Genomic DNA, 26748 nt, shown 5'->3' on the forward strand with positions numbered 1-26748 from the left:
GCAAGAGAGGCTGGGGGTCCTGTCTCTCTCTCTCACACACACAGTTTCTCTAAAACCTCTTGAGGGGCAGCCAAAGGGCTTCAGTTCTGGTGGGGCAGATCAAAGACCTTCTAAGACAAACCCTGAATTTCTAAAGCAGACTTCCAGAACCTTCCCTGAGCAGCGTATGGTAGAAGAAAGAGCCTGAACTCTGAGGTTAGGTCTTCCTGGCCTGCAGTCCTGCTCAGCCCCTTACTTGTCTTCTGTGACCCGCAGTTTCCTCATCTATAAAGCAGGGGAAATAATAATAGCTATGTCCAACTGCAGTGAGGATTCCGCAAAATGTCGACGCTTATGTAGTAAAGCCCAGCCGAGAGAGAAGTGGAGAGATGGAGACATGGGTCAGCATGGCTGCACACCACACTACTGCCCAAGCCCTCTCAAAAGCCCCCTTGCATTTTGATGGAGGACCCCATGAGTCCCAAAGGGGTGGGGATGTGTGGGGGTGTGTGTGTGTAGGACGTGGGAGCGAGGGGTAGGGGCAGAGGGATGACTGCATTAGAATCGCCTTGGATGGTTTGAAAAGAAGGCTCATCGGGGGTGGGAAAGGGGAAAAAAAGAAGATAAAGAAGGCTCCTTCCTGAGCCCCCATTGGAGTCTCCCAGTCAGGGAAGGTTGGTCAGAGTCGGGCGCCCCCTGGTGGCTCAGGTGCCGCACACAGACCGTCCCAGTCCTGGCCAGCCGCAGCTCCGGGAAGTGCCTCCCGTCGTCTGCCACGTCCAGTGTTCATTTAAGGTGTCTTGTGCCAAAGGGGAACTTGAAACCACCCTGTGGGCGTTGCCAGGGCTTATGATCACTGACCACTACCTTAGGGTCTTGGCAGGAATCTTCCAGGGCAGTAGGAAACGATGGTCAGGGAGCAAGCAGAGGCCCCTCTGGGTATCTGGACAGAAGGAAGGAACTTCAGTTTCCTGGAAAACAAGCCCAGGGAGGAGGCGTGAGCGGGGCTGGTGTGGGGGTGGCTGGGCCAGAGGGAAATGCAGCCCAAGCCGAGGCCTGGCCTCGGGTCCTCCACCTCCTGGGGATGGCTCGACAGCTGGAGGGCAGGCGTCCCGCTCTAGGAAGGCCTCCCTTAGCGGGCCCCTCATCCCCTTCTGGTCTCCAGGAAGGAAGGAAGTCGCCTGTGGGGGCAGAAAAGCAAGTGGGGTGAAAGGTGTGTGTGTGGAGTGGGGGTCTCTCTAGAGATCATGACAACACAACACGTCCCTCACCCCCAGTCTCCCCCGGGCCCCTCTTGTCTGGGAGGAAAGCGGCTGGTGCACCGTCATCCTCATCTGGGCATTTGCAAGTTACAGGGGGATTGTCACTGTGAAAAAGTCTGGATGGAGCAAAGCGTTATCAAAAGTTATCAAAAGAATACTTGGCTCCAGTGAGATTTCAGGTATCCACAGGGGGCGTCTCTTTTCGGTCAGGGACTCAGAGTCACCCGTCAGCTCCACCCAATAAGAAAAGTAAATAACAAAGGGGCATCCACCTTCTCCTCCCCACAAGATGGAAGGATGTTGGCAGTGTGGGGCCGGTGGTGTTCTGAGCACTAGGCTCACGCTGCCGTCGTGCTGGCATCGCGGCAGGATCATGCTGGGATCATGGCCAGCACTTACTAGGGGGTATTCATATCCCTTGCATGGCGGACGGTATCATTAAGTTGTTAGGGCCGCTCCATGGGATTCTAGTTGCTGGAGACACGGAGGGTGAGAGTGCAGGTGAATGCCCGTCACCTACTTGCACACAGCAGAACTGGACGCAAACCCGTTGTCTCACCCTAAAGCTTAACTTGGCCCCTAACCATTTTCTTCGGCCTGTTCCACTGCACTGCAGTTATCGATGTTGACCACCTGGGGGCGCCACGGCCCCACACATGAGTGGTCTCACAGATGCGCTCTTGAGAAGGCAGGCTGCTTTTACACAAAATTCATCACCATTGCTATCCACCGACTTAACCACAGTAATAACAGCTACTATAAATTAAGCACTTACTATGTGCCAGGCCCTGCACTAAGCACTTTACATACATTAATTCATATTTTCCTCACACCAGCTCTGTGATTTGAAACACGATTGTGCTTTGCAACTACGAGGCTAAGGTTCAAAACCAGGTCTGTCTTCAAGGCCCATCTCTTCACCGTCTCCTCGTAGGAGGCACGAACTGCCCGGAGGCTGCACTGGGCTGGCAAGCTCGTTGTGCTTTGGCCAGCGCGGTGTCCTCAGACACCCTGAGTTTGAATGCTTTTTGGCAGGGCACCTTCCATTCGGCCGCGCCCTGGCCTGTTATCCTGTCTCAGTCCTTTGTTTATGTTACCTGCCCGACTCTGAGGTCATTTGCATTTGCACCTCCGTTGGTGCTCATAACATTTCATGGACTGGAATCAGATCTGGTTTGGGGAGGCACCCGGGAGAGATGACAAGAGGTTGTGGCCCAGTGTCATGCCAGGGATGTGGGAGGCAGTCCTGTCCTTCAGCGCTCTCCCCTGACAGGCGAGGAAACGTTCTCTGAGTCATTCCAGCACGCGAGGCACCATCAGATGCGTGGGTCTCCTGGGACGGACGATGGTGAGCTGGAGGCAGATGAGGCACATTTGGACTTCGCAGCCTTCTCCCAGTGGATTGATCTGGCTGTTTTATGCGCCCGGGCGGAATCCTTCCCAGTTTGTGTCCTTACAGTTCCCTTTCGCCTGGCCCTTGAACCGGTGAGTGGACTTAACCCTCACTGTGGGATTTCTAATCAGTACCAACCACTCTGTTCTGGCTGACCTGTGTCTCCCCTGTAACTCCTATGTCGAAGCCCTCAGCCCCAGTACCTAACAAGGTCACCATCTTTAGAGAGGAGGCCTTTAAAGAGGTGATTAAGGCAAAATGAGGCCATTAGGGTGGGCCCTCATCCAATTGGACTGGTGTCCCTATAAGAAGAGGAAATCTGGTCACACGGGGGGGGATGCTAAGGGCTCTTGTGCGCAGAGAAAAGACCAGGTGAGGACACGAGATAAGGCAGCCATCTGCAAGCCAAAGAGAGGAGCCTCGGAAGAAACCAAGCCTGCCGACACTTTGATCTTGGACTTCCAGGCTCCACTGTGAGAAAATAAATGTCTGTTGTGTAAGCCACCCAGTCTGTGGTGTTTCATTATGGCGCCCCTAGCAAACTGGTCCTCTGTCTTCATGGAAGGTGGGCCGGCCGGGGGCTTAGACAAGGGCTGGCTGAGCTGGGGATGTGAGTCTGGCCAAGGGCCAGCCTGAGAGAGGAAGATGAGGGAGCATGACCCTGTCCTCCCAGCCCCCACCCCCACGAGACACTTCCGGGGCACAATTACCTGAAGTGCTTTGTCCCCCACGTCCTCCTCCCATTAGTGATGGGCGCTACCGTTTCTTCATGGACAAGAGCGCCAGGAAGCCGAGTTCCTGCCTTCTGATTACAAAAATACGGTCTGTAAGACCGAAGTTGGAGGCGAGATGCCGTATCTAGCTCGCTGCAGGTTGGAAGGGCCCACTCGGGGCCGGCACAGCAAAGACCCTCAAAACGTGCACCATTGTGCCGTCTCGAGATGTAGAGACAGAAAATCTGAAAGCTACCAGGGAAGGGGGAACATGAAGTGACAAAGAGCGGAGAAGCGGATGACAGCAGTCTCCCCAGCAGCAGAGCTGGAGACCAGGAGGCCATGAAGCAGTGCCTTGGGTCGCAGAGAAAGTTAGACACCTTCACCCAGTCAAACCATGGGCCGGGGGCGCAAGGAGAATGAAAATGATGGCGGAACTGCACCTTTATTCTCCATCTGCCCTCTCTGAGAAAGCCAGGGGCAGATGTGCCCTGCCACCACGGAGAAGCGACGCCAGAGAGAGGGCTCGATGGAACCCAGAAAGGAGAGGACCCTCTGGTGGGCGACAACAGAGGGGTTTGCGAATCACAAGCACAGAAAGGAAGCTTCAGGGCGAGGCCACCTCCAGAAAGAGGACGGACTGGCACCAGCATCCGAGCACAGGCAGAGTGAGTCACAGGGCCGTGAGGTCCCAGAGGCTCGTGTGGCAGAGACTGGGAAAGTGACCACTCGAGAAACGAGAAGCAAAAGCAGAAAATTATTCAAGGAAAAAATACGATTCAGGTACACGGCTTGGTCCAGCAGTGAGCGTTAGCTTACGTGACGGCACCTCGGAAGCAGGGGACGCTGACCCACAGTTAATACTGCAGGACGCGGGAAGGGGGACGTGGCACACAGACAGCGGGCAGCCGAGCCGTAGTCTGCAGGGGTGCCCTCCGCCCCGCCTCCCTCCTCACCACCGCGCGCCACTTCTGAGTGACTGCCCTTCTGCCTCTGGTGGCTTTGGGGTTATTCATTTGGGGAGGTTTAGGGAGCAGAGCTGTGTAATAACGGAGGTGCTGGGCAGTTTTTTTAAAGCCCCCGAACCTATAAGTGTGTGCCAGATTTGTTGCATGTGAACTCTTCCAAATTTTCAAGAACATTTCATTCCCACATTAACTTATGCATGGATACGTATGTGCCGTGCGTGAGGATGTGCAGTTGTGTGGTTTGTGCGTGTGATTTTGGCTCAGGTCGTGATCCCAGTGTTGTGGAATAGAGCCCCATGACGAGCTCCATGCTAAGCATGGAGCCTGCTTGGGATTCTCTCTCTCTCCCCCCCCTGCTTTTCACCCCCTCAGACTCTCTGCCCCTTTAAAAAAAAAATATATATATATATATATATGTGTATATATATATGCACTTGTGTGTCCAGTGGGTGGGTGAAAGGAAGATATTTGTATGCATGTGCACGGTGCATTTGTGTGTATGAACATAGTGTGCATATGTATGATGTACGTGTGCACATGCTCATGTGTGTGGTGTCGTTGCATGATATGCACGCACACGTAGCATACATGTGTGTATGGGCGTTGTGTGCCTGTGGTATGTGATGTGTCTGGTGTGCACGTCCACGTGCTATGCATTATGTACCGTGAATGCGTGTGATGTGTGTGCATGTGCACATGCGTGCTCGTAGGGTGCAGGCGTGTGTAATGTGCCCCCGTGTGAGTTTGATGTGTGCGCATGCATTTGTGTTTTGGGCACAGTGCACACGTGTGTCCTCTCCTACATGCACACCAACTACACATACACACACCACATGCACGTTGCATCTTGTACTCACAAGCACACCACACAAACGTGCACCCCGCAGACCTGCAGGTGCGCAGCACAAGCCTGCAGATACAGACACACCACACGTGCACACCTCGCCACCCTACACACAACTCACACACAGGGGCACGTCACCCACGCTCACACCACCTCCGCACGCATGGCACCCTCAGCCACCCCTACCATACAGGGAGCCCGGTTGGCCCAGACCCCGGCAGGTGAGAACATGCACTGCGCCTGAGGTTCACCTTCAACCTGAGGACAGCCGCCCCTGTTCCTGCCTCTGAGATCCCCACGCAGCTCTGTGGACTCAGCCTCAGCTTCTTCCAGAGAGAATTCTTTGGGATTCACAATCACAGAGAATCACAATCACAGAGCCACGGCCTTTGGGGGTCCTGAATCAGGAAAGCACGGCACTCTAGAACCACGTGTCAGTGCTCTGGCTCAGTCCCGGTCACTGGATGGGGAGCAGCCCACATATCGCCTCCCCCAGGAAGACGCTGCGGACCCTGGCTAGCCTGGGGGCCCCTCTTTTGCCTTCTCCCGGCCCCTTTTCGTACTCGTCACATAGTATCGTGAATTTTATATTTTTATGATTTATAATATACACTTACACTTTTATAGCTGTTACCATTTTCCTTCTCTGCTACCACAGCTAGGGAGCTCCTAGGGGTGGAATCTGTGTGTGATTCCCCAGGCATCCCCGGTGCTCAGCTGGGGCAGAAAGTAACCGCTCACCTGTTTTTAGTGTTGCTGAATGAACACATTGAATTTCAGCACAGTGGACTCTATTTTTTTTTAAAACTGTTTATTTTTGAGAGAGAGACAGAGTGCCAGCAGGGGAGGGGCAGGGAGAGAGAGACAGGGAGACACACACAGAATCTGAAGCAGGCTCCAGGCTCTGAGCTGTCGGCACCGAGCCTGACACGGGGCTTGAACCCACGAACCGTGAGATCTTGACCTGAGCTGAAGTTGGATGCTTAACCAACTGAGCCATCCAGGCGACTCGTCTTTTTTTTTTTAAGATGTAACTGGACTGTTGACCACGATTAGTTCTTTTTTTTAATCAAAGTTCATTTATTTGAGAAAGAGAGAGGGTAAGAGCACATGGGAGGGGCCGAGAGAGAGGGGGAGAGAGAGAATCCCAAGCAAAGCTCCACACTGTCGGCACAGGGCCTGTCACGGGGGGCTCGAACTCATAAACTGCGAGATCATGACCTGAGTCGAAATCGACAGTCAGTCGCTTCGCCGACTGAGCCACTCAGGCGCCCACATTGTGGACTCTTTAATTAAAGAGTAATTGGAAGGCCCCTCCGTGCCGTGTTTTCCATCTTCCAATCTAATGTGGAACTTCCTGTGGAGCTCCAGGGAGGGATTAGTGCTGGACACTCTTGGGACCAGCCACCCCTTCCTCTGGGGTCTGGAGGCTTGGCCTTTGCCCAAGCTGTGCCTCTGCTGGGATGCCAGTCCGTCTGCAGGAGGAGGTGGAAAAATCTGAAGCAGGTGCATGACACCTGGAAGGGTCGTCTCCATGGACAGGGCGGGTGGGCTGCAGGGGCTGAAGGTCCTTACAATGTCAGGGGCACCGCTCTAAGGTCCAGACGCAGACTGGCCTTGGCAGATTGGGGGTGCCACCGGACAACCCCTGACATCTGCAGGCAGGGTATTTAGACTCCGCTTGGGCATCTCGGAGCGCCCCTTGCAATGGAGAGGTCAGCCTTGGCACGTGGACACGTCCAAAGGCCAGGGCAGCAATGGGGGGCCGGCAAGAACCTGAGAGCTTTACACTCATTATTTTGGGTTGTCTGTGTGGATCCCAATGACACTGTTTTCTCAAATGTAGAAGCAAGAGTCGAATATTAAACTAAGTCATCACCGTGTTACTGACAAGCTCCACACAGGAAAGGAAATTGTAACCACATGAAATATTTATGCTTCGCATCGCAATGATGCTACTGACATGACAGCATGTTGTTTTTGTTGTTGGTTTGGTTCTCTTTTTTCTTTTTCCAAAGTGGATTACAAAATGCCCTCCAGTGAGGAAACTGCTCACAGAGAGATTGCGCCCCAGCCCCGGGGCTGTTATCTGGGAGAAGGGAGGTGACGGTGATGGGTGGTGGCAGAGGGAGAGGCCCTGAGAGCCGATGGGGTGGGGGTGGGGATGGGAGGGCTCCTCCATACCAAGAAACTGTGATTTTTCCAGATACAGTTAAAATAGTCACATAATTATTACTTTTTTTTTTTTTTTTTTGGTATCACCACTGAACATCTGTTGGGAAATCTGGGTTAGACGCCCTTGTCTGGGCTGCCCCTTACGTTCAGGTTGGGAGCATCCTCAGGGCTCCCCGAACCCAGCTCTCGCCTCCCCCAGGCAGATGCGCCCTGCGCGGCCAGCCCCCCGCCCCCGTTGACCGCCATCGTCACCGGCAGGCGCGTGTGGGCACCACTGCTGTCCTACTTCTGCAGACGCGACACTGAGGCGCAGTCGTCCACACAGACCCTCCCCTCCGGGCGAGTAAACGGCAGGTGACGCTGGGCCCAGATGCCGCTGGCGTCGAGGGCAGAGCTGCTGCCACAAGGCACCTCGGAAGGCCTGGGTCTGGCTCGCCAAGCGCATGAAGGAACAGACCGAGTTTCAACTTTTCGGAAGTTTTATTAGAAAGGAACGGAGAGAAGCACTGGGCGCCGGGACGGACACCCGCCAGGGCCAGGGAACAGCTGCAAACAACACTAAGAACCAAAACCCAAACCGAACCCGAAAACCACACACACTTGATGATAGACTGCATTTCTGTTCTCAACTTTTCTCCATAAATAGACAAAGGTCGGTGTTGGCAATTTTAAATAGACGGACGTAGGGTTAAGAAAAAAAAGCGCAACGTCTCCCAGTGTGGCTACAAGTCGTCCGGCACGTGCTGCACAGGCGGGGAGCCGGTTTGGCCGCTGCTTGGTGCACCTCTCCCATAAGAGAAGACTTAAACAAAAATGTGCTAAGGGTCATAGAAAATGGTTGTCACCTTAAAAGGAAACTACTCCCCTCCCCCACAAAATAATCTCACAGCTGTCTTCACGGTTCTAAAACACTTAGTCAACTACTTACGTGGAGGCAATAGTCTAGACGTTTCATAATCTTTGTTCACACTGTAAAACCGCATGTGCACGTCTGTGGCCGGGCGGCCCCGGGCCCGTGCATCTGGGGGTGGGTTTCTGTCAGAAGGCGACCCCTCCGGGGGCAGCCCACGCGAGCCTGGGCTGGGGCCAGACGTCCAGACGCAGAGTACGGCGTGCAGGGCGAGGAGCGGGGTCCACGGTAACCCTGGAGCAAGCAGGTCGGGGGCAGAAGGTTCCTGCAGGTTCTTTGGGCTGGCGGCGGGGCGGCGGGCTGCCTCTGCAGAGTCTGCTGTGAGGTGGAGGAAGAGACGAGGCCCCGGGGCGTCCGTGTGTCACTGCCGTCTCCTTCCGGTCACCCCGCTTCCTGCCAAGGCTCCCCTTCTGCTGTGGGCCCTTCAGGCTCGGAGCAGTGCCCCTCCAGCAAGCCTCAGGGAGGAGAGGGGAGGCGGGATTAGGTGAGGTAGAGCGATTTATCCCTGGGGAGCAGGCTGGGGAGAGAGGAGGGGCTGTCAGAGCCGGGGGAGCCCAGCCAGGCGCCCTCCGGCTCCCAGGGACCTGAACGCACGCACGGCCTGGAGCGGACGGTGCCAGGCCACCTGTTCGCTAGCCTTCACCCTCACCCTGGATGCGCTGCCCCTCTGGAGACCACTGGTCCCTCCCTGATGGGCCACCAGGCAGAACCAAACTCCTCTCCTGGAACCCCGGCTGGGGACCACGAGGTCCTCAGCGCTGGGGAAAGGTGGCTGCGAGTGCCTGTCCTTCAGAGAAGGTGTTCCAACAACACCCCAGCTCTCAGGTCCGTGTGGAGTCGGTTTCCATTTGTAAATTCCACATGGAATCCGAGGAGGGCAGGAAGGTGCCTTCTGTGTTTTTAAAATAGGACGCTCAGGGCGCGTGGGTGTCTCAGTCAGTCAGGCATCCGACTTCGGCTCAGGTCATGATCTCACGGTTCATGGGTTCAAGCCCCGCATCGGGCTCCATGCTGACAGCTCGGAGCCTGGAGCCTGCTTCGGATTCTATGTCTCCCTCCCTCTCTGCCCCTCCCCTGCTCTGTCTCTTAAAAATCAATAAACATTAAAAAAATTTTTTTACAAATAGGATGCCCATCTGTGAGAGCAGGAGACCTTGAGGGCCTTGTGCCAAGTGACATAAGTCCGAGAAAGATGAGAAAGACCAGTATCAGATGATCTCACTTACATGTCGAGTCTAAACAAACCCCAAACCAAGCTGATAGACACAGAGAACAGACTGCTGGGTGCCAGAGACGGGGGGGATGGGTAAAACAGGTGAAGGCTCCAAAGGTATAAATAAACTTCCAGCTCGAAGATGAATACGTCTTGGGGATACCATGTACAGCAGGGGACCTCGGTTACTAATACTGTATTTTTGTACATTTATACGCTTGAAGGCTGCTAAGAGAGTAATCTGAAAGGTTCTCAGGACAAGAAAAGAATCTGTAACTCTGAGTGGCAACAGATGTTACCTAGACTCTCTGTGGTGATCATCTCCCAGGAAGCGCGAGTCTGATTCGATCACTCTGTGGTACACCTGAAACTAATGTGCCAGTTCTACCTCCACTTAAAACATAAGTAAAATAGGGCACAGCTGTGGGCTGCCCTCCGTGTTGGGGGGAAGCTCGGACGCATTCCCTAATGTCCATCGTAGAGCTCCCAGCCCCACACTCTGACTCTTGGGAAGGGAGCCCGTGGAGGGAGGGTCTGCACCTGCCCAGGTAGGGGGACAGGAATTCCCGCTGAGCGCAGTCTGCCCACCCAGGCAGAGTCTGTGGCCGGGCACTGGCCCTCAGCAGCGGGGCACGAGCCCTGTCTGCTCGCTCCCTGGCGGGCTTGGCCGGGTGAGGAACAGAGAGGCCGACAGCCAGGCTTAGGCGCAGCTGGAGCCCGGCCACAGAGAGCACCTCCTGTCCACCAAACATGACCATCCAGACTTCCAGGGTGTGGGGCTGCTGCTGGGACCACATACCCAGGGTGTGGCCACAGGGTTAGTTCTTGCCAGGGGATGGCAGTCAGGGCTGGTGGGTAGAGGAATAAGGTGACATCCGTACCCCATTTCCCTCTTCTGAAATGAGGGGTCACTGTCTCTTGGGTCAGGAAGACCTTCTAGAGGAAGGAAAGTTAGCGTGGCATTGACAGGCTAAGAGGCTGAGAACGAAGGATGGGAGAGGAGGTTGGAGGACGAGGTCCACATGAGGACCAGGGACCAGCCAAGTCGGGGGTGGGGGTGGGTGTCAGAGGGGGTGCTGGGCTGCAGCGGGCGGTAGGGGTACCAGTAAGGTCTGAGGCTCCCCGTGTTGGCCACTTGGCCCTTCTTGCTCGTGCCTCCCCCAGACCCCCTCTCCTGCCCTCCCCAGAGAGCTGCCCGGGGGTGGACGAGACCTGCCTTGCCTGGGGGCCACACCCCCTGGGGCAGCCCAGAGCCAATGGCTGACAGACATGGGTACAAAAAGCCCTAACCTCAGAGCGGGACCAAGTCTGCAGGGCCATCTGTGGCCGAGCTCCGAGCTCACGGTGGGATCAGGCTGAAGTGAGTCTGTGGCTGAGCTCTCTCAGCTCCCTCCGGGGCCCTGTCCTGTCCCTCTCCCTTCCCTTCTCCCACAAGCTCTCCCTCGGCACCATCGAAGGCACCCGCATCAGCTCTGCTTCCAGGGAACCTGACTGAGGACAGAGGAGCCATCGGTGAGTGTCACATGGTGGCACCGGTGAGACAACCAGGACGGAAGGAGGAAAAGGAAGACTGAAGCTGGCCCCGTCTCCCAGGCCCTGGCGTCAGACCAGCGGAGTCCTTCTGGGGTCTTGCTTCGTCCTGTGTCTTCTCGCAAGACTGCGGGCACCCCCGGGGCACTCCCGCAGGGCTGACAGTGACCCGCAGAGCCTTGCCCCTCCCGTCCCCTGGCAGCTCCGGGGCTGCGGCGGAGGCCAGGGTGAGGACCCACCTGCACGTGCTGACGCCACACTCCGTGCTGGGGTAACTGCTGTCCCAGTCTCCGCTGCTGCTTGGGGGATTGGACGGGCCGGGTGAGCGGGATCCGGACCCACTGGGGAACTCGGAGATGTGAGGGAAGTCCTGCCCAGGGGAAAGGAGGCAGGTGAGCAAAGGGGAGAAAATGGGGTGCACATCTCCAGCAGCAAGCAGGGGGTGGGAACTCTATGTGCCTGAGGGTGTTCACGGAGACACTTCCTCCGGCCTCTACAAAACTTCCACTCTGCCTCTCTGCCTGGAATGCTTCTTCCTTCTCCCTAGCGGAGCACCTTCTGGAAAATTCAACCCTTCTCCTGGCTGCATCAGCGGGGTGAAGGACTCTTGCTTTCGGGGCCTTTCCTTTTCTGGCCTTGGTTTCCCAGTCTATAAAATGGAGTTATCGTGCTGAGCCACACAAGTCTCGTAAGAGTATCTGTGGAACAATCAGTGGGGTCAGACTTTGAAGGCGCTGGGGAGAGTCAGGGGCTGGGGCTGGTCTGGCAGAAGCTGCATGGCTTTCAGCCCCTCGGGCCAGAGAGCAGAAATGGACAGAGGAGAAGAGCAGGGCCTGGGACATCCTAAGGATCCAAAGCATCTGTCTGGGAACTTGTCAACTGTTCACCGTAGCCGGTGTATCTCGGGGAAGGTATGCTAGAGCCAGTTCATAGATGTGACTGAGGTTCAGAGAGAGGTAAGGAGCCTAGGTTGGTGAGGGGCAGGGCCAGTATCTGAAATCCCAAGCCACCTCCCTTCCCCACGAGGGGTCCTGAAGGGCATGTTCCTACTGGGCCGTCCTTACCTGTGGCCCTGGAGGTGAGGGGCTCATAGCCAGCTGCACCTGCAGTGCCATGGGGGTGGGCAGGACAGGAGCCTGGGGGGCTGGAGACATGCTAACAGGCGGACTGAGGAGGGCACCCTGGGCATGGGGCGGCAGCGGCAGCTGCTGGTGCAGTGGAGGGCTGAGAGGGAAGGAGGGGGGCGGTGGCGGGGACGCGCTGAGGCCAGGCAGCAGTGACTTGGAGCCCAGCGTCCGGGCAAGGCTGGCGGGAGAGGCCCCGCTGCGGAAGGCCTGCAGGTCCGATGGCGTCAGGAAGGAGGCCAGGCCCGGCATGGCATAAAGGGGCTGCTTGGGTGGCAGCATTTTGGCCGGTGGGTTTGCCTGAGTGCCCTTGGTCTCGCCCTGGTCTGGGGAGCTCTGCAAGGAGACAGACACCAATTATTCCGGGGAAGACGGATAAGCCAGAACTTGGGCCATGAGACCAGCAGGGTCTGCAAACCACTGCCATGGCCCCTGGCTGGCTCTCTGACCCCTTGGCAGGGAGCTATGGGCTAACCGGAGGTAATTCTGGGTCCTCAGTGCACTTGGCTCTGACCATCCAACCACCTCCTGCACTAATCCCTGGGGTTTCCCTGCCCATGAGGCCCATACTCCTCAGCCTGGCCCGTGAGGCCAGCACCATCCAGCTGGGACATCCTCTATTTATGCTCCTCTACGGCCTCTATGCCTTTGCACGTGCTGTTCCCTCAACTTGGAACACCCCCCTCCCCCCACCCGACGCTTTAGGGCCTAACCCACCTGCCATGTCCTCTAGGATAGCTTTCAGACAACGCCCCTACGCTCATCATGTCAGGCAAGTTGCTTAACCTCACTGAACGCTGGGTTCTTGGAAGAATTAAATGAAACGAGATACATGTAAAGCGCTCAGCATGAGCGCAGCACATAGTAGGCACACCGGAGAAGTGACCACATTGGTCTTATCCACTCTCTCCACAAACTGTAGCTCTGACCGTTCCCATGGGCCTCAGTTCTTGCTCTATCCCTTGGGGGGTGCCACCCTCATCACGGCCGGGCCCACGGTCCAGGGTGTTACCTTGGATACGAGGCTGGCCCTGTAGGCTGCCAGAGCCTTCAGATACTCCTTTTTTGCTGCCTCGGTCTTCCTCTTGTAGGCCTGAAAGATTCAAGACATGGGCAACACTGGGGAGGGCTCCGGCGATCAGCCCGAGGTCCCACAGCTGGTAACTGGAATCTGCCTAGGGCTGGTTCTGCTCCCTATCCTCCCTGGACGCCCACGAGAGGAGCCATGGGCACACGGTAGGTGGGAGAGGAAGCTCTGGTCTGGACTCCAGACTCACACAGTTGGAGCGACAAGACGGACGGAGATGCTTATTCGTGTTTTACAGATGAGGAAGCCGAAATCCAGACTGGTTAAGTCACTAGAGAACACAGCTGGCAAACAGCAGAACTGGAATAGCTTCCCAGCTTACAGATGGGCAAACTGAGTCCAGGAAAAGACCTCCGTAAGAGTGTCTTCCTGGTTTCAGACATTCCAAGTCTGTCACTGGCTCCAGGGCCTCAAAGCCTCGGGGGACGGTCCCAAAAGGGACAGAGACTCACCTGCTTCTGCTCCTCTCCCAAGCTGTCCCACATAGAGGCCACGATTTTGGACACATCTCCAAAGGTGGCGCTGGGGTTCTGTCCCTTGATGGCGGCCTGAGTGTCTCTGAAGAAGAGCGCATAGGCCGACACAGGCTTCTGAGGCTCGTTGGGGTCCTTCTTCTTCTTCTTCTTTGGGTTCTTGGTCTTTTTTCCTGGGTCAGCCGAGGGTCTCTTCTCTCCGGACATCTGCGCAGGTGAGAGGAGTCAGAAAAACAGAGAAGCTGGGGGCCTCCTGTCAAAGGTTACCCACCCCAGCCTGAGGCAGAGGGGACCTTCCTCAGCACCCCACCACCTCCCTGTCTGACTCCACGCATGCATGGGCGGTGGTGGGCTGGCCACCACCCTGGGCTTGAACACATGGTCATGCTCCTCACTCTCTAGGTGAGGGAGGCAACAGACATACGCACAGGCTGGGTAGGAGCTAGGAACTCTGGGGTTGGTGCTTAACTCATTAATGAAAATCAGCAAGGCAGCAAAGTTGATTCAAAGAAATATAAGCAAAACTGCCCTACAGAGTAATGAAACTATCGCTTTGGGGGCTTTTAATCTTTTCTACGGGGCAGAAGTCATTTGCATCTCTATAGGGAAAAATTCATTTGCCTTGTAATCAGACGAAAATTGTTTACATCTCTACCACTTCTTTCCCAAGTTAACATCTGACTTTACAGGGTGTAAAGTCCCCTAATCGATCATGAGTAATGAATCACAACAGCGGCACATTCTCCCAGAGGACCGGTAATTCTGGAGCAAGCCTGCTGGACAATGCTGTGGTACGCCACTGAAAGAGCGTGCAGCTGTTGTTCAGGGCCCGATTTCCAAGTTTTATATATATTTTTCTTAACAGCTCTCCTTTCTTGTGATCACAAATCATCCCCAAAGATGATCCTTAACCACAGAAGATCAGTGTCTCCCGCCAATTTTCAGGTGTGCAACTTGGGGCAGGGGGCATAGTCCCCGGGGCCCCTGTGACATGGCTGGATGGGAAAGGGGTTATGTGACTCGCTGGGTGTGGCCTCACTCTGGACACCTGGCCTTCAGGAGCAATCAGACTCCAGGACTGCAATCCCGTGAGTGTCGGACTCAGGGCTTGCAGGATGGGTACAGTATAGGGATGCTCACCACAGACCTCAGCAGGTCCCCAAAAGGACCCTTCAGGCCACACAGGAGGGACCAGGAACTTTGGTCAAAGGCCCTGGATCCTGCAATGAGGACTGTCAGCCTGCACCAAGCAGATGAAAGTGACGCCGGGAACTGATAGGGAAACCGTGGGCCACTGGACAAGATTCAGGCCTCTGAGTCTGCGGGACAGTGAGGGGCAGTCTGCAGCAGAGCCCGTTCTGTTCCTGCCTCTATGTGCAGCTGGCCGCCCTCCGGGCCCGGTTGTGTCCACCCCAGGAGAGGCTCTAGCAGGAGGAGGGATGCGGATACACCGCTGGATGAGGAAGAGATGACAGGGCACTACAGGTGGCCAAGAGCACATCAGCTGGAGCCAGACTGTGACCACCTCAGTCTGAATCCTGTTTTGGTGACGCTGGAGAAGTTACACAATCTCTCTGGGCCTCAGTTTTCCCATCGGCCAACTGGAGATAGATGATGGCACCTACCGCCAGGACTGTGGTGAGGATTACATGGATGCATACTTGTTATGTGCTTAGAACAGCGTCTGGCCCCAAGTGTCCGTTAAATAAAAAATAAAATAAAAACGGCTCCTGTCTGGCCTATGGCAGAGACCAAATTATCCTGAGGATGAAGCTGAACCGGATCCAGATGCGCCTCCCCCTGCGCCCCGCCCCCCCCCCCCCCCAAGCCCAGGAGGTCAGGGTCTCTGCTAGAGGGGACAGGCGCCATGGCTCCTGCTCCCAGGCATCTGCAGGGCCACTGTGTGGAAAGGGGTGAGAGGCCCTTATGAAGAAGGAAGGGAGGCGGAAGTGGTGGGATCAAGTTTATTCTGCCACGGGCTCATTGGGAGGCTCCCAGTGACAGCTTCCATCCTGGGCCTTTCTGGGCCTCTGTTTTCGGCCCCAGTAAAACAAGATGCTTTCCAACAGCCAGGGGGATTTGTCAGTGCAAAGAAAGGACAAGCCTGGACAGCTGGTGACCTCTCCCCTCCGACCTGTTCTTAAGAGGCAGGACCACCCATGACTCCAGGGATGTTGGGGGGGTGTGTCCCCAGTGACTGGGGTGGTGGTGTTCATTTTTAGTGCCCCATCCTGCGGTCAGCGCAGTCCAGAGATGCCTTCTGCTGGGCCACCCATTTTTATCAGAACATTTTCTCCTAAAAGGCCAATGTGGCCCTAAGATGTGACCCTGAGGATCTTGTCAAAGATGCTCAGCAAATTTAGCAGCTGAACCCAGGTATCCCGAGTTCCAGTCACCACCATCCCCACTGCCCAGGCGTTCCAGCCAGTGGGCCCCGTTCTACCTGCTGATTTTCCTCCTCCGTGTCTTCCAGCAAAGGGTACAGTTAGACCCTTCTAGTCTTGTCTAGAGGTAGGTGATGCCAATTTCCACACAGGGCCCACCCACCTGCTGACAGGAGGGCATCAGTTAGGGCTCTGCATCTCCACCCTCCCTACCTTGAAATGCGCTTCTGATTCCTCCTCCTGAGTTGAACTGGAGGGAGACGGCGTCGCTGACTTGCTCCCTGGGGGTGACGGGGAGCTGTGGGCGATGCCACTCCGGATGCCCATCTGAGAGATGAGCTGGGATTGGCTGAGGGCACTCATGTGGCTGGCCAGCATCGCCGGGCGGCCCAGGAGGGGCCCAGGCCGGCCTGAGTCGTAGGCAGCAACCTCCGAGTGGACCATCTCCTGGATCTAAGAGAATAGGACAGGGCATTGTGAGCTAGGGAGGACCCGCCGGCCACCATCACCTCTGCACCGTGGGACTCAGAGCAGCGGCATGCAGATGAGAAGGCTGGGGGGCTCCACTCCCAGCTGGGCTTCCCCAGGCTCCAGCGGTGGGGTCGGGGGGTGGGCAGGGGTGAGATTCGGTGCACCCGGGGGCAGCCTAGAGCTCCCTGACAGTTTGCCTTCTGTTGACATTCACCCTGGACAGATGGTTAGCAGTTCAGCCCTCGCCAGAGAGCTCAGGCCAGCAGTGAATTGATCATTTTACTGATCATTTTCCATTTACTGATACTGAGTCCTCCCTCCTAGAACACGGTGTGTCTGTTCATTTACTCACTATGCAGCGCTACAGCAAAGAGCACAGGTGCTGGAGGCTGGCTGTGATTTGGATCCCGGTTCAGCCACTTATAAGCTGCGTGACCTTGGCCCAGTTATGTATCCTCTCTGTGCCTCAGTTTCTTCATGCAAAAAAATGCAGATAATAATTAAAACTACCTTTTAGGTTTGGGTAGGACAAAATGTGCCTGGCCCCTAGTAAGCCATATATTGTGTATCAGTGTTTGTTAAACACATAGAAGAAATAAATCCCTTAATAAAGCTTTGTACTTTTCTTCCTCTAAGTCAGTAATTTCCTCATCAAATCTTCCCTATGATATTTCTAACTTATTATTTTTGGAATATAAGAAAGCTCCTGATTTTTACATACAGGCATTTCTCATACTAAATACATCTGTAGAACGGTGTGTTCTTTTCACCTAAATATTTTATATATACACGCACACACTGTTGAGTGAGGCATAACAATTTGCATACTCATAATTATTTTTATTTCATTTTTTTTTAAAAGATTTTATTTTTAAGTAATCTTGACACCCAATGTGGGGCTCGAACCTACAACCCCGAGATCAAGAATCACATGCTCCACCGACCGAGCCAGCCAGGTGCCCCTATTTTTATTTCCATTGCATCTGTGGTTATTTTTCCTTTTGTTAATTTCTCATGTCCAGGAGCTGTTTTCCTCCCATGTTCTCTTCATTAGGCAAGTTCATGGATTTCCCATTTTATTATGTGGGAGTTTTTTTTCTCCTCAAAAGAATCCAATTTCTTTTTTTTCTAATTAAAAAAAATTTTTTTTAATGTTTATTCCTGAGATAGAGAGACAGAGCACGAGCAGGGGAGGGGCAGAGAGAGACACACACACAATCTGAGGCAGGCTCCAGGCTCTGAGCTGTCATCACAGGGCTTAATGTTGGTTTTTGTTGGAAAAAGAAAACTGTCTTCATTATGGATTGAATGTTTTTATGAAATTTTTAAAAGTTTATTTATTTATTTTTAGAGAGAGAGAGAGGCAGAGCGAGAGGCAGAGGGAGAGGGAGAGAGAATCCCAAGAGAGCTCTGCACTGTCAGCAGAGAGCGCAATGTGGGGCTCGAACTCACAAACTATGAGATTGTGACCTCAGCCGAAACCAAGAGTTGGACACTTAACTGACTGAGCCACCCAGGTGCCCCATGAATGTTATTATTATTATTATAAAGTGCCTCCTTTTGCCTTGAATTCAGTGGAATCTGATCGGAACATCGCCGTCTTTGCCTGGATGTGTGTTTGTTTCATTTTGTCTGGTATGTCCTCAGTTCTAAGGAACTTTCTTTTTTAGGTTTGTCCTCGTTTCCATTTTCTGGGGGGTTATCTTTAGCCAATGTTGGCATTTGTGTTATGTGCTTTTCGAAAGACTGATTTTCACAGTATTTTCCGTGGTTATTTTAGTTTCCATATTCTCTTTAGTTAATTCTGGTAAGTTACATACATATATACTTCAACTGTCTACTTTGTCCACATTTTAACATTAATAGCATATAACTGGGATAATGTTATCATATTTTTAACCTACTCTATAGTTTTTGTAGTTAAATCCTCATTCCCAATTATAATACTGTGAATGCATGTTGCTTTTTTAAAATTTCCTTCTCAAAAAGTTTATATGTTTTAATTATCTACCAAGGAACCAATTCTTATATTAAAAAAAATAAATTTGACAAGTTTTCTGATTATTAATTTTGCTTTCCTCTCTATTACTGTTGACCTCGGGTATCATAAGTTGCTTTTTATGTAGCTTTTCAAATTAAATAATTTATTTACTTTCACATTTTATTTTCTTAAGTTATTTATTTTGAAAGAGAAAGCGAGCACAAGCAGGGGAGAGGCAGAGACAGAGAGAGGAGAGAGAGAAAGAGAGGGAGAGTGAATCCTGAGCAAGCCCCATGCTGTCAGCACAGAGCCTGATGCAGGGCTCAAACTCATGAACCATGAGATCATGATCTGAGTTGAAATCCAAAGTCAGATGCTTAACCGACTGAGCCACCCAGATGCCCCTCAGATTTTCTTTTCTAATAATATTACTATCTAGGGCAGAGGTTCAGACAGGGACCATTTGCAGAGAAATCTGGAAATATGTAGAGCCATTTCTGGCTGTCACAACTGGTCTGTGTGTGTGTGTGTGTGTGTGTGTGTGTGTGTAGTTGGTGCTACCAGCATCTAGCAGGTAGAGGTCAGGGATGATGCTAAATGTCCTACAATGTGTAGAATGCCCCCTCCACACACACACACACCCAAAGAGTTATGTACCCCAAAATGTCAGTAGTGCTGAAGTTGAGAACCCCTGCTCCATAACTATGATTTTTCCCTCATTGTATACCACACAAATATTTTAAAAAATATTCTACAGTGTTAGGCAAGGGGGAGGGGGTTGCCTGGATGGCTCAGTTGGTTAAGTGTCCAGCTTTGGCTCAGGTCATGATCTCACAGTTCATGGGTTTGGGCCTCACATCGGGCTCAGAGCCTGGAGCCTGCTCTGGATTCTGTGTCTCCCTCTCTCTCTGCCCCTCCCCCACCTGTGCTCACTCTCGCTCTCGTTCTCATTCTCTCTCAAAAATAAACATTAATTTTTTTTTTAATTCTATGGGGCACCTGGGTGGCTCAGTCGGTTGGGCATCTGACTCCTGGTTTTGGCTCAGGTCATGATCCTGGGATGGTGGGATCCTGTCCCACGTTGGGCTCCACACTGAGCATAGAGGCTGCTTGAGACTCTCTCTCTCTCTCTCTCTCTCTCTCTCTCTCTCTCTGCCCCTACTCATCCCCCCCAAATAAAAATATATATTCTACAACTGAAGGGTTGTTTGTTGGTTTTTCGTTTTGTTTTGTTTTTTACCTTAAGTTATTTGGAGAGGAGTCTTCATTTAATATATTCTTTTGTTATTATGGTCAGAAAACATGACTCCTAGAATTTTATCTTTTTGGTATTGGGGTTTTCATTATGGCTTAGGGTATGATGAGTTTTTGTAAAATGTTCATGTGTATCTGAAATCGTGTTTATGCTCCAATATACACATTTCTCTATATGTCTATTCAATCAACTGTTTTGACTACTCTAGCTGTGAGATTTCAAGAAAAATGAGTTAAAGCAGCTCCCACTGCTATTGTGTTCCCTTCAGTTTCTCTACGGAATTTAAACAGGTTTCTTCACATATACTGATGTGACGCTATTCATTCCCATAAATGTTCCAGAATGCTATATTTTCATGATGGCTTCTTCTTCTTAATAAAAAAAAAACCCAGTATCTTTGCCTCAATTAATGTTTTTATTTTAGATCCAACTTCACCTGTGATCAGTATCTCTATTTTCCCACTGTTTATTACTGTCCTTCATCATTTTAAGTGTGCATCTTGTGAACAGCACGTAAGTAGATTTTGGTACTGAGTTCTTAATATAATATATTGTGAAATCTATATTTTATTATTATATTAATCATAAAGAAGCCCAGGAAACAGACTTCAAGTGAACTATTTCAAAGAGTAGAAACTTTTACAAATAATTCAATTTAAAAATGGGCAAAGAACTTGAATAGATACTTTGAAGACTTACAAACGGCCAACAGGTACATGAAAAGGTCCATAACATCACTCATCATCAGGGAAATGCAAATCAAACCCACAATGTGGCACCACCTCATATCTGTTACAATGGCTATCATCAAAAATATACGAGATAAAAGTGTCGGTGAGGCTGTGAAAAAAAAAAGAGAACCCTTGTGCACTGTTGGTGGGAGTGTAGATTAGAGCAGACACTCTGGAAAACAGTCTGGAGGTTCCTTGAAAAATTAAAAACAGAACTACCATGTGATCTGGCAATCCCACTTCTGGGTATCGATCCAAAAGAAATGAAATCACTACCTTGAAGAGAGATCTGCATCCCCGTTGTTCACTGCGGCATTATTTACCATAGCCAAGGCATGGAAACAACCTAAGTTTCTCTGAACAGATGAACAGACAGAAAGTGTGGAATGTATGTACAATGTTATTTGGCAACAAGCAAGAAGGAGATCTGCCTTTTGCAACAATGTGGATGGCCCTTATACCAAGTGACATAAGGCAGACGGAGAAAGACAGACTGTGCTCTCCCTCATGTGGGGTCTAAAAAAGCCAAACTCAAAGAAATAGAGAGTAGGATGGTGGCTTCCAGGGCCAGGGGCTGGGAAATGGGTGAAGGCGGTCAAAGGGAATAAACTTCCAACTACAGCATAAATAAGTTCTGGGTACCTAATATACAGCACGGGGATTATAACTAACAATACTATATTGTATACTTGAAAGTCGTTAAGAACAGAGATCTTAAATCATCACACACACGAAGGTAATTATGTGAGGGGATGCAGGTATTAACTAACCTTACTGTAATAATAATTTCACAAAATATTTGCATGCATTAAATCATCATGTTGTATACCTTAAGATAATATACGTTAAATGTTAGTACTATCTCAATAAAGCTGGGAAAAAAATTTAACTCTCAAGAAATAAGAGTCGAAGGATTTAAAATCTCTAAACATCCCTCTTTCCACTTCCATGTGTAAATACCCTTCCTTCCCTGAATCTTAAACAGAGTCTGACATTATTTCCTGAAGGGCAAAATGGCCTTGGGGTTCTGTGTTTAGGACTTGTTTTTTTCATTTTTCTTCCCAGCAGCGTGCTTAGAATTCTTTAGCCAGAGATTCCTGACTCTGTTATTTCATATTTTGCCAACATTTGATAATGGCAGACTTCTGAATTTTTGCAAATCTGCAAAGTGCGAAATGCTCTCAAACTTGTTCTAATTTGCATTGTCCTGACTACTAGAGAGGTTGAACACCTTTGCATAAGTTTACTGGCCATTTGGGTGTCTATTTATACTGCTCTTAGAGTGTAAGCTAGTAAGGTAAACATTTCAAGAGGCAATGATAATACCCAGGTACACTGAAGACATGTAATTCGGTAATTTAGCAATTCTATTCTAAGATATTTATTATAAAGAACTTTCCCAGATGCACAAGAAGAAATAAATACTGCAGGATAAATCTCAAAGACATTAGAATGGGCAAATGATTGTCCTTTCGACGGAATGCTGAGCATGGCTCTTGGGCCTCTGGGGTTATCTGTGTCTACAGGAATGTGTGCCTTTGTCTTTGACTAGGCTATTTTACAACTTTGTAAAAAAATGAAATTAGTGCATCTTTTTCATTGTTACATTTTTTCCAGTGTGGTAAAATACACACAACATACAATTTACCACCTTAACCAATTTTAAGAGTACAGTTCACTTTCCCATTGTTGTGCGGCCATCCCCACCGTCCATCTCCAGGGCTCTTTCCATCTTGCAAAACTGCAACTCTACCTATAAAACAATAACTTCCTATTCCTCCCTCCCTGCTGCCCCTGGCAACCACCATTTTACTACTGTGACATTTGGCTACTATTCTATGAATCTGACTACCTTAGGTGCCTCCTGTAAGTGGAATCATACAGAATTTGTTCTTCTGTGACCGGCTTATTTCACCAAGCAAAATGTCCTCAAGGTTCATCCACGTTGTAGCCTATATCAGACTTCCCTTCCCTGCATTATTATTTAATTTTTTTTCTTCTTTTCTTTTTTTAAATATAATTTATTATCAAATTGGCTAACATATAGTGTATCCAGTGTGCTCTTGGTTTTGGCGGAAGATTCCTGCGGTTCATCACTTACATACAACACCCAGTGCTCATCCCAACAAGTGCCCTCCTCAATGCCCATCACCATTTTCCCCTCTCCCCCATTCCCCCACCAACCTTCAGTTTGCTCTCTGTTTTTAAGAGTCTCTTATGACTTCCCTTCCTTTTAAAGGCTGAATAAAATTCCATCGTATGTGGATGCTGCATTCATCCATTCATCTATTAATGGACACTTGGGTTGCTTCCACATTTTGGCTGTTGTGGATAATGTTGCTGTGAACGTGGGTGTTTAAATATCTCTTCAAGACTCTGCTTTCAATTCTTTGGGTTATAAACACAGAAATAGAGTTGCTGGATCATACAGTAATTCTACTTTTTTTTTTTAATGTTTATTTTTATTTTTGAGAGAGAGAGCACAAGCGGGAGAGGGCAAAGAGAGAGGGAGACACAGGATCCAAAGCAGACTCCAGGCTCCAAGCCATCAGCACAGAGCCCAATGTAGGACTCAAAGCCATGGACTGTGAGATCACCACCTGAGCTGAAGTCAGATGCTTGACCGACTGAGCCACCCAGGCACCCCACAGTAATTCTATTTTTGAGGAACTGCCCCGTTGTTTTCTCTAGTGGCTGCACCATTTTACATTCCCACCAATAGTACACAAGGTTTTAATTTCTCCACTTCTTGACCACCACTTGTAACTTTTCTTTTATAGGAGCCATCTTAGTGGGCATCAGGTAGAATGCAACTGACTCTTGTCCATAAAAACGCAAATAAGTGTTGTCTGGCAGAGGTACAATTGATTCTACCTTGTAGAAAGAAGATTTCAAACACGGTATTCTGTTGCCCCAGTTTTATCTTTATTACAAAATTTATTTTATCATTCTGGGTTGCTGGTATATATGTCTATTCATCAGATTCTCCTTTGAGCCAATTGTAATGTATTATTGGCTTTCTCATTAATTAATGAGCTAAATAAATTGACATGTCTTCATTTCGTATTTGTGTAAGAGTCATGAAGTTACCTTTCAAAAATTATATATTATAATAAAGATGATCATTACTATGGCATTTTCTAAGTTCCAGAAAAACTGGAAATAATGTGAATGTTCACCAATTAGGAAATGGTGAAAATCCGTGATATATTCACATAACGGAATTCTGTACAGAGTTCAAGGGAATGACCTGTAGCTACACCTGTCAGTGAGGTGGATGAACTCAGGAACAATAACGAATAAAAAGAGTTTCAAAAGGATCCATGCAGTAAAATACCTTAATGTACATGTTTATAACATAAAACATTACAATAAGGTGTTTAAGGACATATAAAAATGCAGTAAAAACATTAAAAACAGGAAAAGCAGGAAAAGAAAGACAGATACAAAGGCTGCTTAATTTGTATCTGTAATATTTTATTTTTTCAAAAATAGACCCCAAACTAACAATAATAATAATAATAATAATAATAATAATAATAATAAACAGGGGCTCTTCAAAGCCTGGTGTTGAATGTACTAGGTTCTGGGAAGTCTGGGAAGGCAGCTGGCATCCACATCACTTAGTTGGTTATGTGATGCATCCTGAAATAAGATAGGATTGGTGCCCTGATCTCCAGCTTGGGCCCCAAACACCTTCATTCCATTGCCTCGCTGTGTCTTCACTGGATGCCCCACAAGCACGTCAAACTTTACATGTTGAAAACGGAACTCAATTCTCCTTCAGTCTGCTTCACCAAGCCCCACACCTGGGTCCCAACCTTGATTTCTCTGTGTTCCTTGCACCCCTCTCCTGCCCCAGACACACCTGTGTTGGCTCGGCCTCTGCAGCGAATCCGAAGTCCCACACACACCTTTCCCCACCCTACCCCCCCAAAGCCACTGCCATCTCCCAGTTTTCCTGTTCCATTGCCTGTTCTCCCACCTCCCACCAGCCTATTCCCCCACAATCACTGGACGGATCTCTCAAATAAGCGAAGGGGACCATGCTATTCCCCTCCTCAAAAGTCTTCCTCAGCGTCCCCATTCCCTTAGGCTAAAATGTGCTCCACTTTCCACGGTTTTCAAGGCTGTGCATGATGGGCCCCAGTCTGACGCTCCAGCCCTTTGTATACACTGTCCCCACCGCACCTACTGCACCTCTAGCTTGCTTTGGCCTCCTCTCAGATCTTCAAATGCAGGAGGCCTACCCCGGCCTCAGGTTTCTGACCTGAGCTTTCCTCCCCTTGGTCTCTGCACGTGGCTCATCTTTCAGTTCTTTTTTTTTTTTTTTTTAATTTTTTTTTTTAACGTTTATTTATTTTTGAGACAGAGAGAGACAGAGCATGAACGGGGGAGGGGCAGAGAGAGAGGGAGACACAGAATCTGAAACAGGCTCCAGGCTCCGAGCTGTCAGCACAGAGCCCGACGCGGGGCTCGAGCTCACGGTCTGTGAGATCGTGACCTGAGCCGAAGTCGGACGCTTAACCGACTGAGCCACCCAGGTGCCCCTCATCTTTCAGTTCTTAACTGGAATGTTACCTCTTCCGAGAAGCCTTCCCTGACTACGTTGTCTAAAAACCTAACCCACGACCATTATTTTGTATCATCATATCGTCTCTTTCTTTCATAATGGTTATTTCAAGCTATAAATTATTTCTCTCATTTATTTGTTCATGGTCTCCTGAGAGCATCCTCTGCCCAGGGCAGAACAGAAGTGCTGGACAGGTGAGGGTCCAGGAGTGCCCTTCAACCATGAGGGACCAGGAGCGTGTGGGAAAGCCTGGGCTCCCTCTCTCCTCGGCGGGGCGGTTCCGAGTTGTGTTCCATGCTCTCCTCAGAGTGTCCAGCGGAACTGTGTTCCAGTGGCCACGGTGTCACAACTCACCAGCCCACCCTTTCCTGGTTTTCTTCTCTTCCAGTCTCAATTCCCTTCATCCTTTGCATGGCTTCCTGGGGTTACCCCCAAACAAAATACTTGCACCCAAACCTTTGCATCAGAGTCTGATTTAGGGAGGGGGTCCCAAAGTAAGATACCAGCCCCCTCTCTGGTGCTATGCTGGCCACTGGAGTGACCCCACTCAAGTAGAAAGGGTGTCCTCCCTGCTCAGAATCTTCAGAAGCTCCTTCAGGGTCTGCTAGCGTTGTCTTAGCCTGTGAAACAACGATTTGCATGCACCACCTCTGTCTTCCTGACCTTTCCAGATCCTTCCCAGAGCCCATGTGGGCTTCCCTCTAAATGGAGACTTTCCCCTGTGGCTCACTGCTCCCTCCCTCCATGTCAGCATCCTTTGAGGCTTACCTGAAACATTGCCTCCTCAGAGAGGCCTCCCCTGACCTCCCTTTCCAGCCACACTCCTTTCCTGAGCTTTCCCAGGGCTCAGCATGGTGGGCATCAAGCATCTGCTTCTGTGCAGACATGGCCCGGCATCCAGCTGGCACTTAGGAGATATCTGGTGGCCAGGGGCACCAAGCCTCCTGCTTCTCTCATGGAAACATATGGGCACACTTAGGAGCCGCTCCTGTGGCCTCTCCAGGAAGGATGAGCCAGAGGAAAGAGTAAGGAGGCATCGTTGTGAACTTAATTAGATTCGCCTGGCTTAATAGATTCTCGGAGGGGCAGGAACACAAAGGTGTTTTTCACAAATTCCCCATTTGCAGCCTCTGTGGAGAGGAGCCCCAGGTGCCAGGGTGCCCCCACCCAGACGGGAGAGGATAAGAAATCACACCTACTCCTTCCTGCCTTCTGATGATTCGCAGAACTAACACCCCGCCTGCTTCCTCTGAGGCAGGGACGTGTATCATTAAACACAGCCTCACACTCTGCCTGGAGAATTGGGACTTTTTTCTGAAGGCGACAGCAGCTCAGCTCAGTTGTGTCCTTTCACTGAAGCTTTTGCCTCAGCTCTAGAGGGGCCAGAAACTTCTTAATTTCAAAGCACATTCAGACCCCAAAGGAAAACTAACGAACCACTGACCAGCATTTTACAATCCCTCCCACGGTCCAGAGTGGTTCTTTCCAACAGATACTAATCCCTCTGTTCTACAGAGGATGGTAACAATTGTGATAATGATTAAAAATACTTATTATTTCACTGGATGTGTGCTCACTATGTGCTGGGCACCATGCCATGAGCTGCATGAACACTGTTATCATCCCCATTTTACAATAAAGACCCTGAAACTCAGAGAGGTTGAGTGACTCTCCCAAGGTCA

The 26748-nt window shown here is 50.7% G+C and overlaps 1 protein-coding gene across 4 annotated transcripts in view; it reads right to left on the minus strand.

Annotated features, from left to right (window-relative positions):
• Positions 1 to 8437: 8437 nt before the first annotated feature.
• The window catches only part of TOX2 (TOX high mobility group box family member 2), a 170074-nt gene continuing 151763 nt past the window's right edge, over positions 8438 to 26748 (minus strand). For 3 of the 4 annotated variants that reach the window (XM_042930918.1, XM_042930916.1, XM_042930914.1), the window contains 6 exons: positions 16269 to 16508; positions 13651 to 13878; positions 13124 to 13204; positions 12052 to 12447; positions 11227 to 11357; positions 8438 to 8761 (listed from right to left, as the gene is read on the minus strand). In XM_042930918.1, the coding sequence (XP_042786852.1) occupies positions 8725 to 8761; positions 11227 to 11357; positions 12052 to 12447; positions 13124 to 13204; positions 13651 to 13878; positions 16269 to 16508 (1113 nt within the window). In that variant the 3' untranslated portion in view covers positions 8438 to 8724. The remainder of the gene's footprint in view (positions 8762 to 11226; positions 11358 to 12051; positions 12448 to 13123; positions 13205 to 13650; positions 13879 to 16268; positions 16509 to 26748) is intronic. The other variant, XM_042930915.1, reaches the window with a different exon arrangement.

This window comes from Panthera leo, chromosome A3, assembly GCF_018350215.1.
Source record: "Panthera leo isolate Ple1 chromosome A3, P.leo_Ple1_pat1.1, whole genome shotgun sequence".
Taxonomy (NCBI): Eukaryota; Metazoa; Chordata; class Mammalia; order Carnivora; family Felidae; genus Panthera; species Panthera leo.